This window comes from Thunnus maccoyii, chromosome 22, assembly GCF_910596095.1.
Source record: "Thunnus maccoyii chromosome 22, fThuMac1.1, whole genome shotgun sequence".
Classification (NCBI taxonomy): Eukaryota; Metazoa; Chordata; class Actinopteri; order Scombriformes; family Scombridae; genus Thunnus; species Thunnus maccoyii.
The window spans coordinates 11,323,634-11,340,288 of record NC_056554.1 but is presented as its reverse complement, the minus strand read 5'-3'; the positions used below and the strand labels follow the sequence as shown (position 1 = coordinate 11,340,288).

Genomic DNA, 16,655 nt, shown 5'->3' with positions numbered 1-16,655 from the left:
GTTTTTCAAATACAACAATATTTCTATTATAGCTGAGGCACATATTTTCTTTGTTTTTTTAATCACATACCTGAATAATACACCAACTGAAGACATGATCGCACTTCAAACCGACAATAGTGAACCAATAAAAGCAGATTCAAAGCTTTGACCACTCACCGTTTCTTCCGTGTTGCTTTAGCGTGTTAGCGGAGAGGTGAATAGAGTTGCCTTGTCCTCCAGTCTGTGGGAACTTGAGATCAGGCAGATTCCCATCTGTGCTCATCCTTGCTACCTCCAGCTCTGCACATATACAGAATGGACACAAGCAAGACAACATTTAATAATCAGTGACAGCTTTTGTATTATACGCAAGCTAATATACATAAAAAAGTACTTGCATTCATTCAAAAAAATAACAAAACTTTTAAATGCTTTGCACTTGACCTCTGTGTGAAGTGTGTTATTATTCCTATCTGGCAAAGACCTAACAACTATAACAGAATGTAGCAATATGCAAATTTCAAACTTCAATCATGTCTCTGATTAAAAAACCTTCCTTCTGTAGGACCTGATTTTATTAATCAGTGCTTTTCTAAAGAGCTCCAAGTGCAACATTCTTTCTTTACTCATGTCACTTTGAAGGACTACCTTCCTCTCAGCTCTTTGTGTGCAGGGGAGGTCAGTGTCTTACTATAGGCTTCTTAATCAAGTGACTATCAAGTGTTTAGGTGACATTATTTCCTCTTAAAATGTAAAAACAAAGGCTTTCTTTGCCCTTCAGAAAGAAAAGACGCCTTCATTTCAAGGAATCTTTTTTTTCTTGAAGAGCACACAGAGCGAGAGATACAAGGAGGAGATAAAGACCAGCGAGGGAAGACAAGCTTGCTTCTGCGGCAGCTCAACAGCTGTTGTGTCTGAAGCAAGCTCCTAATTTATGGTTCAAAGACTCTGCCGTCATACAGCAGAGTAAATTGAGCTGCTGATAGGAGCCTGGGTGAAATAAAAAGCTCACTCCATCAAAGTTATTATGGTATGATACAATTCAGTTTAATAAAGCAGTCGAGTGTTCTCTCATCTCAAGTACCGGTGACCTGTGTGAAGTCTAGGCATTCCTAAATGTCACATTAACTTCCTATGCACCAAGATGAAACCACTGACTCATTACTAGGCAGAAATACGGAAAAGATTTGCACAAATGTCATATTCCAAAAGAAAATGTGAGCCTTATAGACTATACCCGGGTTGCAGGTAGAAGTAAATAAGGCACTTTGTGGCAGCTTTCAACAGCTATTGTACAAATAGTAAGGGTTAAGGTGCAAACTGCATAACTGTAATGTCCTGGGTTTGATTTCAGCCCAGTTGTTGCACATCATTACCCCCTTTCTCTCCCCACCTATGCTGTCTCAAATCATAACATAAATGCTGTTAAAACAAAGGTTGTATGTAATCTAGATGTCTAAAAATACTTTTCAACTTCATTTTGCCCAGTTCTGATACAGTAGATGGTTAGATGCTATCTGCAAATCACCAAGACCACCTCACAGGGCTGTGGTGTTATCATCTGCATCATCAAATTTAAATACATATCAACACAACTATTCAAGACATGTTTGTTTTAATTTTTAATTATAAGTTAGCAAAATAGTTTCATTTTTGGCCACTTGCAGTCACTTAACATATCATCTTATAAAAGTGTGGGTTAATTCAAGCTTTTTTGCTGAAAAAAGATGCCCCTGTGGCTGGAAACTAGGTTGATGAGAGTGGTGAGACTCAACCAAAACAATAGTTTCGGGACGTTAAACCAAAACAATGAGCTGAAAGACGCTAAAAATCTCCACAGAGCTGAGGTGAATCTCGGTGGGTTTGTCACTATGAATGATCCCTTTCACATTACACATAGTCATTTGATCCATTGTCAATACAAAGATATTGATTAGTTGCAATAACACTGATGTCATAACCGATTTCAGACTAGTGTGAAACTGCTTTGAGTTGTACTCTACAACCACAGTGAAATATGGTGTCGCTGGAGATCACAACACATAAACTGGCTGATCTGTATCGGAGATTCTGAACTTGAAACACAGTTTCATCAAGGGTAAGAAATAGAAACTTCATTAATTCTGATAAGGTATTCAGCTGACGATCTGATGTCAGTGGACTATGACACCTCTGACTTTGATAAAGGTTAGTGCCCACGAAAAGCTACAAAGAGGCCACATTTAATCCTCCCTTTGTATCTGTTCTCATACCAAGGCTTCCCATATTTTTCCTTTAAAAGAAGAAAAAAGAAAAAAACCCCTTTGTATTAACATTCTCTTGTGCTTTCGCAAAGGCCAGGGGGTTTCGGTGATACATTCCTATTCAACTTAGCTAAGACAATACCCCAGATAGTTCACGATTCCCTGGATTCCAAGCCTGCCTTTTAAATAAAGGAAGCATTTTTCTTCTCCCTCTCTCACTCGCTTTTCCCTGGGTGGTTGTGTAAAAGAGCTTACGATGGGCTTTAGGGAATTTCTTTGATGCCATAGTAGTTGTTGGACCCAAAGGCTATACCTTCAAAGCCGGTTTAAATAACACGCTAATCGGCAGAAATCTGTTCATAAGATTATCATGCAGAGAGAAGCACACTTGCGCAGACAAAGCCCCAGACGAGCACATGCACTGTGACGAGTAAACACAAACACAAACACAATGGGTGAGGAAATATCCCTCTTCTTTGAAAGCGAAGAAAATAGATCTCATTATCAGCTTGGGCCTAAAATTGGAACAAGGCTTTCTCACTGTTCAGGATTCACTTAAAAGCAAGAAAACCGGCTCCCCCTGACATTAAAAGCATGTCACCAGGTGCAAGGTGTGCGAGCTACAGTACACACAAAACCCTTCACTTTACACGTACTTCAGTGTGAGAAATCAATAATTAGCTGATGCGGTGATTACCAATGTTTAAATGGCCTCCTTGTCCTCATTTAACTACCCTGCGTGGCATGAGGGATTGCAGGAGCCAACAAAGCCAACTGGATGAAAAAAAATGAGCCGAGCAAACAGAGAGATAAGGCCTAGTAAACATGTCACCGGCACATAATTAACCAGACTACCACTATGTGCTATAAAATCTCACTTGAGTTGTGCAGGGATCGTCTCACTCTCCCTCCAAATGAGCCCAGAATCTCCTTAATACCCAGATGAATTGTGTGCCAGATACAATAAAATCCATTTTATTAATTCTCCTTACGCTTGCTTCCTTTTAAGTCAGTAGACCTATATTTTTAGGTTGCCATGGCAGCAGGATCTTTAAAAAAAAAAAAACCTTGTTCGGAGAAGAGGGCAATGCATCATAACATTATTTTTTCTTAATTCCCCTTGCCCCAGTCGCCATACCTTTTGTAAATGGTTCTCAACGTAAACTGCAGATTTAATAAATTCCACTTTTCAACAGCTGATATATCCGGTTTTGAAAAGCACCACGTGGGGAAACGTTGATGATAGAAGTTCTATTATCTGTGCTCACTCGGTATTTATACACTGAATAATGAGCACTGATCCCTGATCTGCAAGACGAGTGGTGTATTCCGGCTGATAATTGACATGAATATAAACACAATCATTTCAGATAATTGTCAATTTACAGCTGACTGCCATCAGCCATAAGCAGCCCTGCCAAACTTAACCTCCTGCGAGGGAGAAAGCATTAATCCAGTGACCGTCACACTTGTTCTACAGCCTCAAGAGCTCAGCTGTCGATATGAGAGCACCCCGGATCAATAGCTGTATGGTGAACTTTGTAACCTCTGTACAACCGGCAAGACCAGTGAAGGATAAAACAATTCAGACACTTGAGAGAGCACCAATAGAAAACATTATAAAGGCTGAACCAAACATTCAGCTCTTCAAATTTAGCCTCTAATTGTCTAAATCTCATAATTGACGATGCTGAGTCTTCCAGCTGAGCTAATAATCTGTTTTCCAGCACCTTGAGGAAAAATGTACTTAGTTTTGTCCAAACTGGTTTACTCATGCAAACAAAGACAACCAATTTGCTGGCAAACATTTTTATTATCATTATTTCTAATATCTGCGAAAGACAGAGATTTCTATATAATTATTCCCCCGACGAAGCAAGCAAATTTCGTTTGCATATATTGTAAATACAGTAGGGATACCCCAATCCAAGGCCCCAATATTGACCTTACTAAGTGGATCAGGACTAAGTGGCAACTACTGTACCATGGCTTGAGGCTGAACCAATGCGGAAGGACAATGCCATTGACGGCTGCTAGATGCTGGTTCCAACTGACTCCCATTCAGACTTCAAAGTCAATAATTTTTTTGACGAGTCATTATGGTCTCAATCGCCAAATGCTGGTGGTCATTTTGGAAATTATTGCTCTGTTAATAAGATTTGAAAACTTATCGTAGCTTTGAGGTCTGCTGAGTTGGACTATTGTCACAATATTTCGGTAAGTTTAATGTTGATTATGACACCTACCTTCAAACCAGCTCCAATGCAAACCAATGGGTGACATCACACCTCGCTACATCCATCTTTATATACAGTCTATGATTGGGACAAGCCACATTGAAAACCTTAATATTTTCTGTTTTCCACTCCTAATTTTGAGGTGTTAAGCAACTGCTGCTACTCATAACTTTCTGTATGTGCTTCACAATAAGGTGACAACGTTGCCAAAAATTGTTCCATGCAGTGAGGAAGTGTTATACAGATTTAAAACTTGGGGAAAAGAGAGCGCTTTGTATCAGATCAGTATCCAGTATTGGCAAATACCCTTTATATAGGTATCGGGATTAGTATCAGGAGAGAAAAAGCAACAGTAAGCAACATTAGCATGTGAAGAAACACAACTAACGAATATATTTATACTCACGGATGTTGTCAGTGTTCTCTTGCACAATGTCCGTCTTGAGCAGGTTGTCAGCCAGAACGAAGGCCCCTTGCTCCACCGTATCCAGCAACATGGTGGCGGCCCGCAGCTGCTCGCCTGTGCTGAGCTCCCTCCATGCTGCCTGGGCCTGCGGCTGCAGCAGATTGTTGACCGTCTCCACCATGGCCTGGGGAGTCCAAATCATAGATTTAGTGAAAAGAAGCTAAGCTGGTCTGGGACTGCTGTTGTTTGACATGGTGATTTGGTAAACGGTATGAGTGAGGGAAGATCAAAGAGACTTCAGGACTGGAAAACAAATCATACAGTCCAGTGGGATTGTGCAAGGAAGAAGCATGAAACGCTTTTTGTCCTCTGTTTCATTTGAACTTAAAATTCCATAATCATCTTTCTACTAAGCAATTTCATGAGCTTTTTCCAAATCATTTACAATTTATGCCTTTGGACATGGATCATCAAGTAGTAGCGGCAACACCTGAATCTATAATGACATTGGATATGTTGTTAGGTTGCTTTAGTTGCTGTCTCTTTTTTATCTACAGGACAAATTAATCATGCAAATGAATCAGAGCCAGTGCTTACAAGACTGGAGGCCAATTCTTACATGACTTGAGGCTAGAGCCTTTAATTGGTGTGATAAATGTTCTTCCATACAGACAATCCCAATACACAAAAGCACTGTGAGGGGAAAAAAAAAATACCACAACATTGAGACACTCAGTTCCAAAAGCCAATGGATGTACTGCAAAAGGCATTTCGCTGGTAGCTGCAACCATTCAGCTCAACTCTCTCTTGCATATTAATGGCATCGAACAACTATTATGCCTTCTTTAATCTCCTCACAACAATGCTGAAGCTCATAAGCAAGGAAGAAACAAGAACATTCTCAAGACAAGATGAAAAATTAAGAGCCATTAAAGATTTAAAAATGCCAATGGCAAGATTTATGAATGGAATACTAATTGGTCAAGCAAAGCAATTCCTTCCCGCTACCACTGTTCCAAAGAGCAAAATGAGCCTGACTGCCCCTGGTAAAAAAAAAAAAAAAAAAAAGAAGAAGAAGCTATTTCTAACCCTAACCCTAACCCATTACAGTGCAGCAGGTGGTCAAATGCATAATTTTCAAAGACTTCCTGCACTGGTGATAGAAGTAACATTTCCACACTCCACAGAGGAAATCATACATCTGATAAAAAAAATTTGCTCAGATTTTGAAGAATCGCAGCCGCCTTCATGTATTCCCTTTGCTCTTCTTCAAAAGCCAGTGTACACACTTGTGACATCTTGAAGATGGAGGCTGCAGTATGATGTATGTATGTAAAAAACAGAACTCCTCTAACAGGAATTTACTTCACTGCACTTAGATCCCCTTTTTTGATCAATGGATTATGAAAAGGAGGTTTAGAATGACTCCAAAAAGAGTCATGGGTATAAAACCAAAGGCGATAAGAAAAATCATGTGCTTGAGTTTATCAAATTAATTCCTGTTCAAAAAAAGGGGGAAAAAAAGCAACCAGGACAGACTTTACAGTCACAAAGCATAAGTGTAATGGACCCCTAAATTACCTTATAATGTTAAGTTGTGTGTTTGTTTCGAATCAATGTGATAGCACGAGGAGACGGAGGGATGATTGTATTCAACTCACTGGCACTGGCTGAGAATTTCAAATAGCACCAGCTGGCTTTTCCTCATTCAAAACATACCCTGCACACATTTCGCCGCCCACACCCACACCAAGACACAACCACACACACACACACACAGAGACTGATGCAAGAGTGAAAACACACCTCTGCACCTGCTAGTATACAGAAATACACACAAACTTGCGGGCACATGCACAGGCAGAGGCAGTCTACCAACTTTAATGTAATTATTCATTATCTGCAGCCAATCTCCAATCACACCTTTTGACATTCAGCTAGAGGCAGAGGTTGATTCACTCTCAATTAAGGCGCTCTTTTTCTTCAGGCACTGACTTTTTTTTTTTTTGTTCACTACAGCAAGATTTTTTTCTTTTTCTTTTTCTAGCACTTCTTAAAAAACTGAAATAATGGTTCTTCAGAGGAAAGAATTGATGGACTTGCAGAGGGGAGGCTCTCTTGCATTTTTCACATGTAGAGGAGATGTACAGAAAGAACAAGGTGGATAAGTAGCTCCCCCCAAAGCCCTAGGGGTGGGTCAGGAACTTGATATGCGATGGATAACTGATAAACAAGAGTGAGTAAAACAACCGAGGGCAGGGTACATAGGGTGTAGGATGTAATTTATATTGGAATAAAGATCAGTTTCTTACTGACCCTTCGGGCATTTGTAAGATCAACCGAATAAAAGCAATAAAGCTGAGTATTGTCTTTATGTTGGAAGCCAAGTGAGTGATGACAATTACCACATCTTCAACATATTCCATGCACTAAACATACAGCGCAGTATAATGTAAAAGATATGAAAACAGAACTCGTATCGTTACTTGTGCGTCTACAATCGCCGATATCAGGCTTGTTTTGGAACTATTTGTTGGCAGCAGTGTTGCTGCAGCCTGAATACAATGAAAGGAATTCCAAAGCACACTTGAGTGTGCTTGGAGAAATTGCATTCCTTCATCATAAAAGTATTGAGTGGCCCGACGTTAAATTGGGCCATTTTTCTATCATTGTCCTGTAAAACGGTTTACCAACTGTTATCAACAATTTAGATAAGTAAAATAACTTCAGTTAAAGGTCATATTGAATGGAAAAACGTCTGTTTTCTGTGTTATTGCCTTGAGTCCCTGAGTGTTTTGTTCAGCTGCCTACAGTGCTGTAAGCTATCACTGAGGAATGCCAGATTTTAATACGACTTATGATATGTTTGGGGTTTTTGAAGTCTGTGTTTACACAATACTTATGTGCTCATATGCATGTGGAAAAAGGTCTTTGTTTTAAAAATTCCTACACTCCATAATGGCGCAGAAGCTAATAAGCGACATTTTAAGAGATGAGGGGCAAAATCACAGCCACCGTTAGCTAAATTGAGGCATTATCTTCCAAAGTTACGGACTATTTAGTACGAAATTCCCTATTTCTATTTGACCGGAATGTGGTTGCTTGCCCAGCTGTGGTGGGGGGATACATTCTGGTAGCAGCTCATAGGTTTGTCACAGGAATTGGCTGTTACAAGCATTTATATAAACTTGCCCCCTCGTCAACAGGTGTCATCGCAGTGGTCCAACTGAAATAACTGAGGAGGTAGTGTTATTGTGAGTCTGAAAATTGCCTTGTTATGTTTAAATAAGAACAACTTGGCTAGAAATAATGTCTTCTACAGTTTAATTATTATTTTAGATGGGAAAACATCTATATCACCAAATCACCAACTGGCCCTCTGTGCCTTCACTTTATGTTTTGATGTCAAACCCTTGCCTGTTTGTATTTGTATTTCCTCTATGTAATCCTTCCCCATATGGAGAATCTTGTTTCTCTTGCTTTTCATCCACGAAGGAGGTTATTTGCATCTTGAAAGTGTCGGGCTCATTCTACAAAATTTCATGAGATCAATGTGAGAACAGTATCATTTCTAGCCTCTGTGGGGAAAAAAAGGCAGTGAAGGAGAGTGTGTGATGGTGGGTGGGTAGGGGGGGGGGGGGGGGTTCAACAGAGCAGCACACCACCACCATCATCATAGTCTGTGCAGTTGAGTCATGGAGATGCGATGCTGGCTCACTGCAATTTTACTGCTGTTAGCGCACTGCCACTCCATCTATCAAATGTACCACCACTCACTCTGATGCTGCACACTCCTAACCATTTTTTTTTTTTTTGCTACTTTATTTTCCTGTGCTAAATGTGACCCGGCAGTATAAACCTATATTCTAGTTCCTGGTAGATGAGGAAATGCTAATCGTTAACTCAAGTCACTGCTGGAACGTTCCACTTGGAACAAGGATGATGACCGGGCGTGAAAAGCTGCAGTTGCACGGGCCATTTATACCACTGCACGAGGAAGGAAGGGAGAGGTGGACATTAGCGTGAGCTTGGCACGAGTCCAAGCCAACCCGTGGTGTGTGCGCTTCTATCTGTGTGCTGATTGATGAAATGAACTCTGGGTCTGGGAAATTGATTCTGGCTGAGGCTGATCTCCCTCTTCCTTTTCTGTCTCGCTTGCTGGTCGGCTTTCTGTGTGCACTCCTCTCTCATCCCCTCATTTCTCCTCCCTTCCTCTTGGCCAGTTGGTTTCTCTCACTGACGGTGAAGGCTGATCTCAAAATGGGGGTAGGGGAGGGTAGGGAGAGAACACAAACAAGGTGGGATATCTTGTTTTCTCTGTCCTCTTACATCTGACTAGATGTTTCTTGGCACAGGTGAAACATCATTTCTGACTTTCTTTTGCCAGCTTCATTTTACCTGCTAGCAAAATCATCTGTCTTTTTTGAGAATCTCTGCAACCGTCTTATTTAATAATTCATGATGCCTTCTCTCTCTAGTAAGTGGGTGGTTGTGTCTGTGAGTGACAGAGGAATTACCTTTTTGCTTTTAGTCTTATGTCTTAAGTTTAATCTTACTACTGCACAATTATGTATGTACTGGCTTTTTAGCTCAACTACAGAGAGAATTAGGCATTTATTCAAAAGAGGCTTATTTTAGAGACAAGCCTTTATTTCACATTTCCTGTTTCATAAGTATATTTTATTGTATTTTAGAAAGAGGCCGCCCTGTTTTCTTATTTGCTGCCATTTTAATATGCTGTTGAAGCTGTTTGCTGTTGATGAAACTCAACACTTCCTCTCGTCTTGATCAGCACTTTGATGACTCTTGATAAATTCAGTATGATATATATCTCTACAGCATTGACTCCATCAACAGTCATGTCACACTCACCGCCGCTGCTTCCAGTTTCTCTTCTCTAGCAGAAATGCTGTTTTTTATTCGCAAATTGTTTCCAGTTGTTCAAAGAGAATAATCCCTCTCATTTCTGATGGGCTTTTCATTAGAAAAATATGCAGTAGAAGCTGAGCTTCACTGCCTCTAACTTAAAATTGCTCCAAAAAAACAGCGGAGGATACAAACAAAACAGGGACCCACTCATACAAACATTCAATAGTCAAAAATTCCTAAACTGAATTTACCATGTTATCTGTCAAGGTATAAGTAATTACAACCCTGCTTAATTGACTTGAATGTGAGAATAAGGTATGTATTAATGTACTGTTTCTGTATGGCCTAAATAAACTACTAAAATCTCATCTGAAATATTATACCATACTGGAAAAAATCCTGAATATTCCTGAGATTCTTACACTCTCTCTCCACTGTGAGCAGAAATGGCACATAGATTATTCAAGCAGAACTCTGCACTGCGGGCCAGATGAGGAGGTCTGTGTTTATGAGGATGTGGTTATCTTCATCTTTCAACAAATTGACTACCAGGGAAATTTTATCATCTTGTTACATTCCTGAATGAGGAGCCTCCCTTCGTTCCGCCTGCTCTAAGGTCATCCCGCACTGTGACACTCCCCCTGGTCATCTGTGCATGCTAAGGTGTCATTTTAATGAGGGCTTGGAGCTCAATATCCTCCCTGTATCCTGCACATTCACAATCACTTGGCACCAACTAAGGAACGGGATATTGTTTCTGATCATTTATAGCAGAATTGGCTCAGAGTATTCAAAGCGACACCAACTTGCTTTAAAACAAAATACATGCCAGAGGAAGAAGCCATTCAGAGCTAGCGTGTTTCACTATAGCTTGGTACAACATGGATGGACATAATCACAGTAATTGGGTGACCATAATGTCACTACCTATGAACAAGCTGCTATTAATGACCAAAAGCACGGGAGGCAGGACGCCATTTTTATCATGTTTGTTCAAAATCAAAGGGCATAACAAAGAAAATTCCTGCAGGGGAAATGCAGAACATAGGGAGTTGATCATTATATCCTTTGTAGCTTTATCAAGGCCACATCCTGTTCAGTGGGATTAAAGTGGCTGTGACAAGTAGCAGAAATCACTGTTCATGAACAACCAAGAAAAATTCAGATGTAGCCATGATTAATCTTTGTTTCATCTGCCCCTGATCAACTATGGCAGGGAGAGGACTACAGGTTGAACCACTCGTGAATATGTAACTGAAACAGCAAATAAAGCTCCTTGTACTCAAACTCCCTGATGATCTTAACGTGATCAAGACCTCGGTACCAGGTGAACTGAAGTGTCATCTACTTGTTTACCACTTAAACAAGATAAACGCCCTCCATCAAGTTGAGACTCCTAATCTCATTTAGACATGAACCACAAGCCCTGTATCGTATTTGGGACTAGCAGAACGTCCCTCCTTCACCACAACCACACCTGCACTCACACAATCTGCCTTTTCCCCATGTACTGTTGAAGTCTGTTTTCAGCATCATGTGTGGTCTTAGCGCAAAGGCAGGTGCGCCTCTCATTTGCTTTGTATTCCTCTGTTAATCCCACTTATGTCAGCCACCAGGGCCCCGTTGGAGAAAACATTGCCTAATTTCCCTAATCAATGAAAGTCCCTCAAAGCCTGGCAGCGCGTGCAGTCAATGCCTGTGTTTACCTAAGGCCACAGATGTTGCTCCATTATTCCGGTTCGTCAAGTGAAAGTACTTCAGTGTTGTTTGAATTTGTCAACCCAGCGAGGGGACATAACAGAGGAGAAGATGCACAGCTGAGAAGTTTTCTACAGTCACATATGATAGAGTACAATATATCCTCATAGTATTCATGAAAAACATGAACTCAGATGCCAGCACAAAAAGATCTAAGAGAGTACAGCTTTGTGTGTCATGCACTTTTGTTTTCAGCTTTTTTTTTTTTTTTTTAAAGGGATGGTTATATCTTGAGAAATACTCTAATTTGCTTTGTTGTCAAGAGTTATATGAGAGGAATGATACCACTCACATGCCTGTTTGGTGAATATGAAGCTACAGCTAGCAGCTGGTTAGCTCACCATTTAACAAGTTATCTGACTATAAAGCAAGGACTCTGTCTGTCTCTCAATCTGTATGTATGTATGTATGTCCTTTGCATATCTCAAATAAAAGTTCATCCGATCTACTTAACACTTGGCAGGTGTGTTGCTGGGGACCCAAGGACATGCAGTGTCAAATTTGGTCCAATTTGGACATGCAATATTAATAAACTTTGAATAAACTAGAGATCAGTGAGCGGCTCCGCTCTGCAGCAGTAGGGCGGGGCTTCTGGGCTCTGTGAGCGAGCGACAGAGAGAGAGAGATAGGCTGGTGAGGAGAGACAGTGGTGGAAAGTTTTCTCTGAGAGAGAGAAAGACTGTGAATGACGAGAATGATGTGAAATAAAACGTTATTTTCTGATTATTTCATGGTGGTTACATTCTAAAGCACGAATAAATAACCATCAAACATTCAACAAGTGATTTAATGTGGAAACAGACGCTCTTGGTTTCTGTTTCATTTTCCTTTTCCTGTTTCTCATTTCTCCTCATACATCCAATTCTTGCAGCAATAAATACAAAGAACAATAGGACAAATTGGTGTTGTTTTTTCCTCATGTGTGAATGCTGTGTGTTTCAATCACAGCAGCTGAGTTGCATGCACGAGAGTCCGGGAATGAGATAAATGACTGACCAATCAGTGGCCTGCAGTGTTTTCACTTTTAGTATCAGCTGAGCTTGAGAAAAGTTTTTTTTCACGTGTGCTCTAAAAAGAGAAAAGTAGACAGCGAAAACAAAGCTTTTAATCAAGAATGGAAAGACTCATAGGCTACTTCCCACAGGCATTTCAAAACCTGTATGTCTCATATAAGCCCAAATCTTCTGAGCAAATATACCCACTCAAATGATCCAAACTGAAGCCACAGAAAATAAACAATCTAAGAGCCCAATATGATCGATCCACTTCATTTTAGATGCACATTTTTTCAAAAGCTCTCTGTTATGTATCTCATTTTTAAATGCAGTTTTTTAACATAGTGTATAATAGAATGTTAGTTTCTTTCCTGTTGTTGGTGTATGTGCTCATTCACACCTCACATCAACAGTATTCATTTTTCTTGAAGCAGCAATACCGGAGGCCAAGCAATTGGCCCATTCCAAACAGGCATGTTTTGGATGGGGACTGCACTAGTATAACTAATTAAAATGTTAGTAACTTCCTGAGGCATCTGTTAGTTGCCTGACAACATCACAACTTATCATCTTTACATTTCAGTTTTTATTAAAAAAATAACAAAGAGAGATAAAACATGTTAATTATGAGCTTCAAAGGTGCTGGTAGGTGGATTTGGTTACTGTTTCCAGTCTTTATGCTAAACTAAGCTAAGCTAAACAGTTGCTGGTTCATTCATATTAATCGTACAGACATGAGAGTGGTATCAATCTTTGCATCTACCTCAAACAAGCAAGTAAGTGAATACAAAATGTCAAAGTATTCCTTAAAATGAATTTTGATATTTTTGGAATAAACTATAGCACCCTGTCGGCAGTTGAAAGGAAAATGATGGCGTCTGTCTAATATCACTGAAAAGTGTTAGTACATGATATAAGCACCTTTGTTCCTACAGAAGACTTAAATCTTTAAAAACATACACAGTATATACTTTTAATTTTGCAAACTGTAGTTTTAGGCAAATGTTACTCAAACAGGAGTAAATACTACTTTTGTTGGGGACTATTTTCAGCTACAGAATACATATTTGCACTGGTGAGTATTTATAGCGGCAGAATGGTATGTTTGGGATTGACTCGAAATAAACAACAGTGCCCATTTTCATCATAATAAAGGAACATGTCCCTCAGGGCAACAGAGTGGCTCACTGATGTGTTTTTAATACATTTTGGACAACAATGGAGGTCTATGGCACAGAAGAATAAGCTATATCAGGCTTTGGCTACATAGGCAATTGCCAGTTGTTAGTTTTGGTCCTTTCATGGTGACAATAAGTTAAGCACGTCACACTAATACGCCCATTTGCACATATGAGCACGCTCAAACATATATATCCCATTTGTATGTCATTGTATGTCAGGGGAATTGAGGCAAAATATATATTGCTTTTCATGACTGCTGCAGAGCATACACCTAAAACAACATCTGGCTCTAATGTGCAGCTTTATTGAAGCCATCTGTATGAAAACAGGGATGTAAACTTAACCCATACTTCTCTTGTCAAGGTAGAAGTGATCCAGATGACAGCTAAAATGTCACCTGAGGGATAACAAAATCAGTCAGTAGCCTGAGAAGTAGCTGAGTGAAGCGACAGAGTCCCTCCTAAATTGGGACACATATGTATTATGCATCAGGGAGAATCATAACATGCCAGGACTTTGGCTGACTTAGTAGTTAGAAGTTGACTTGCTCGTATAATGAGGTCACTTCTTCTGCTCTTAAGCACTTGCTGAGAAATGTAGGAATGTGTTACATGCCTGAGAGCTTTTGACTGATGCTATCACTTATGTGGAATATTTCATTGGAAAGCAGTGCTGATGTGATAGCTTTGGGGCTGTTTCTGAAACGATTTAGACACTTGAGAAATCAACAATGGATATTTGGCATTTGAAACACAGAAATTCTCAGACTCATGCTCAGGCCAAACATATTAGAGATGTTGCAAATAACATGACATATGCATGCAGGGAAAGAATATGACACATGACTCATAAATTGGTAAGTTGGAGGCACTGACGGTATTTACTTGCACATAACATAAATGACATGACACTAATGAAATTTGACCCTTTGATTTAACATCAGCATTAGTAAAGTATACAGACTTTGAAACCGTTATTTTTTTAATCTTTCGTTTCTTTGCTTTTTTTCATTTCAAAAGGTCAAACCTCAATTGGCTGGTGAAAATGACAGCAAAGTTGCCACAATGAGGGAATGGAAAGTAGGTATGAGGAAAATTTGGTCGAAATACCTGAACATAAAACCGGCAAGAACGCTCTCTTTTCTGCAGCTGCAACCCAAAGAAAATGCAAGTTAGAGAATGGTTAACAACTCAAACATTTCCACTTGAAAAACAATTGTGCTTCAAGTACATGTTTCAGGGCAGAGGGCAAAAAAAAAATCACCTTCTGTTGCAAGTTAAGTTGGCATTTTACAACGTGAAAAGCAGTGTATACTGTACATTAATTACACCTTATCTAGAAAAAAACAGCAGACTCTTGTGTTAATTAGCACTTAAATGAGACATACAAGACAAGTGGGAATACGTCACTGACATATTGTTACTCTTAAATGTGATTTCAAGGTTACTATTTTTATTTTTATGTGTGAACTCAGAAGAACTGTTTATCTTTTGAACATCTTCCACCACAGAAGGAGAGTTGATGCTAAAAACAATCTAGCATACCTGAGTAATTACAGGAAGCTCAGGCTCAAAGAACTGCTGTAGGAACTGCATGGACAATGAATAATTTTAATTGAGTTCTGATACAAGCAGGGTAGCCAACAGAGCTACTGTGTGGCTTAACATCTAGGTTCTGGTACCATGCTAAATCCCATGCAGATTAGCTCCAAAGAGTACCATTTCCCCCATAAAGGAGCCTCTTGCTCTACAACACAGCCCACTCTTCTGGAAACGGTCCCGTCCGTAGTCCGTAGCCAGCTACCCTTTGATCATGAAAACGAGACTGATCTCACCGTTTGCCAACTCAATCCTTTCATTGTCTGCTGGCAGAGCGCATTGTGCTTCGCTATCAAAAAAAAAATCTTTAATTCGCTTAGCTCTTTGCAGATTGTGTCAAAATGATTGAACTCGGGAGGTAAACATCAGCCACTGCCAGAGCACAGAGGAAAGTTCTGTGGGCTCCTTGGGGAAGGATTTTGAACACAAGACAATGCTGAGACACCATTTTTTTCCATAGGTTCTTCATGTACTGTGATGCATGAATGTATTGTATATAAGAGGACAGACATTTATAAATCATAGGTAAGCCCCTGACCCCTTGAATAAATTATACTGGTTTTAGAAGCTTTTTTTTATTCCCCTCAACCCAGCTGTCCTTTTCTTTGTGCCATCATTACAAAAGAAACTGAAGACAACAGCGGTAATCTCAACCACAGCGGTTGTCTGTGACTTGATGTTGTGTTTTATGAGAAACTCCTTTTTTTTCAGGAGGTATTATAAACTCTAGTTGCTCCTCGATGTGAATTTGCTCATCACGATCCCTTCTGGGGGTTTTGGCCATCTTTACTGCTTCCCTCTCCATTGGAAAAAACTGGCACTAAAATCTCAATGGGGACATCTGTGTCTGTTGTGGCAATGAAATAAAAAAAAAAAAAACGTCTTGATAAAGCTATCTGAGAACAGGTGTTCATGTTCCTCTACAAGTGAAGCCGCTCCAACAAATTAACGACTGACATTTAGAATTTCACTGATGTTTGCTTTTCTATTGGCTGCTCAAGAGACAGAAAGTATTATTTTAGCTTGCTTTGCCTGAGTGCCCCTTACTGTGCTCTGCTGTGAATTGGGGAATAAATGCATTAGCTTCAGGTTCAGCAAAAATGAAAATCTCCTGCACTCTTACTGCACAGCTTAGATCCAGCCCACTGAAATTTTACCCTGTCCCATTAGTAAAAATCAAGTGGTACAAATGTAGTGCTTTTGACGAGCATGGCATATGGATAACATCTTTTAAGCTACATCAAAGTGAAATTGATAGCATAATACATGATACCATGAGTAAGAGATGTGCCTGAGCAACACATTGAAATTCAAGGTCTGTTTTTAGTATGAACCAGACCACAGGGAAATGGTGGATATCATTTTCTCTGACAGCACTGGGCCAT

At 39.8% G+C, this 16,655-nt stretch overlaps 1 protein-coding gene across 17 annotated transcripts in view; it reads right to left on the bottom strand.

Annotated features, from left to right (window-relative positions):
• Nucleotides 1–16,655, bottom strand: part of LOC121888982 (adhesion G protein-coupled receptor L3-like) — a 244,565-nt gene that overhangs the window by 45,814 nt on the left and 182,096 nt on the right. For 12 of the 17 annotated variants that reach the window (XM_042400642.1, XM_042400643.1, XM_042400644.1 and 9 more), the window contains 3 exons: nt 14,782–14,820; nt 4,869–5,052; nt 160–282 (listed from right to left, as the gene is read on the bottom strand). In XM_042400642.1, coding sequence (XP_042256576.1) covers nt 160–282; nt 4,869–5,052; nt 14,782–14,820 — 346 coding nt within the window. The remainder of the gene's footprint in view (nt 1–159; nt 283–4,868; nt 5,053–14,781; nt 14,821–16,655) is intronic. The other 5 variants (XM_042400650.1, XM_042400657.1, XM_042400652.1 and 2 more) reach the window with 1 other exon arrangement.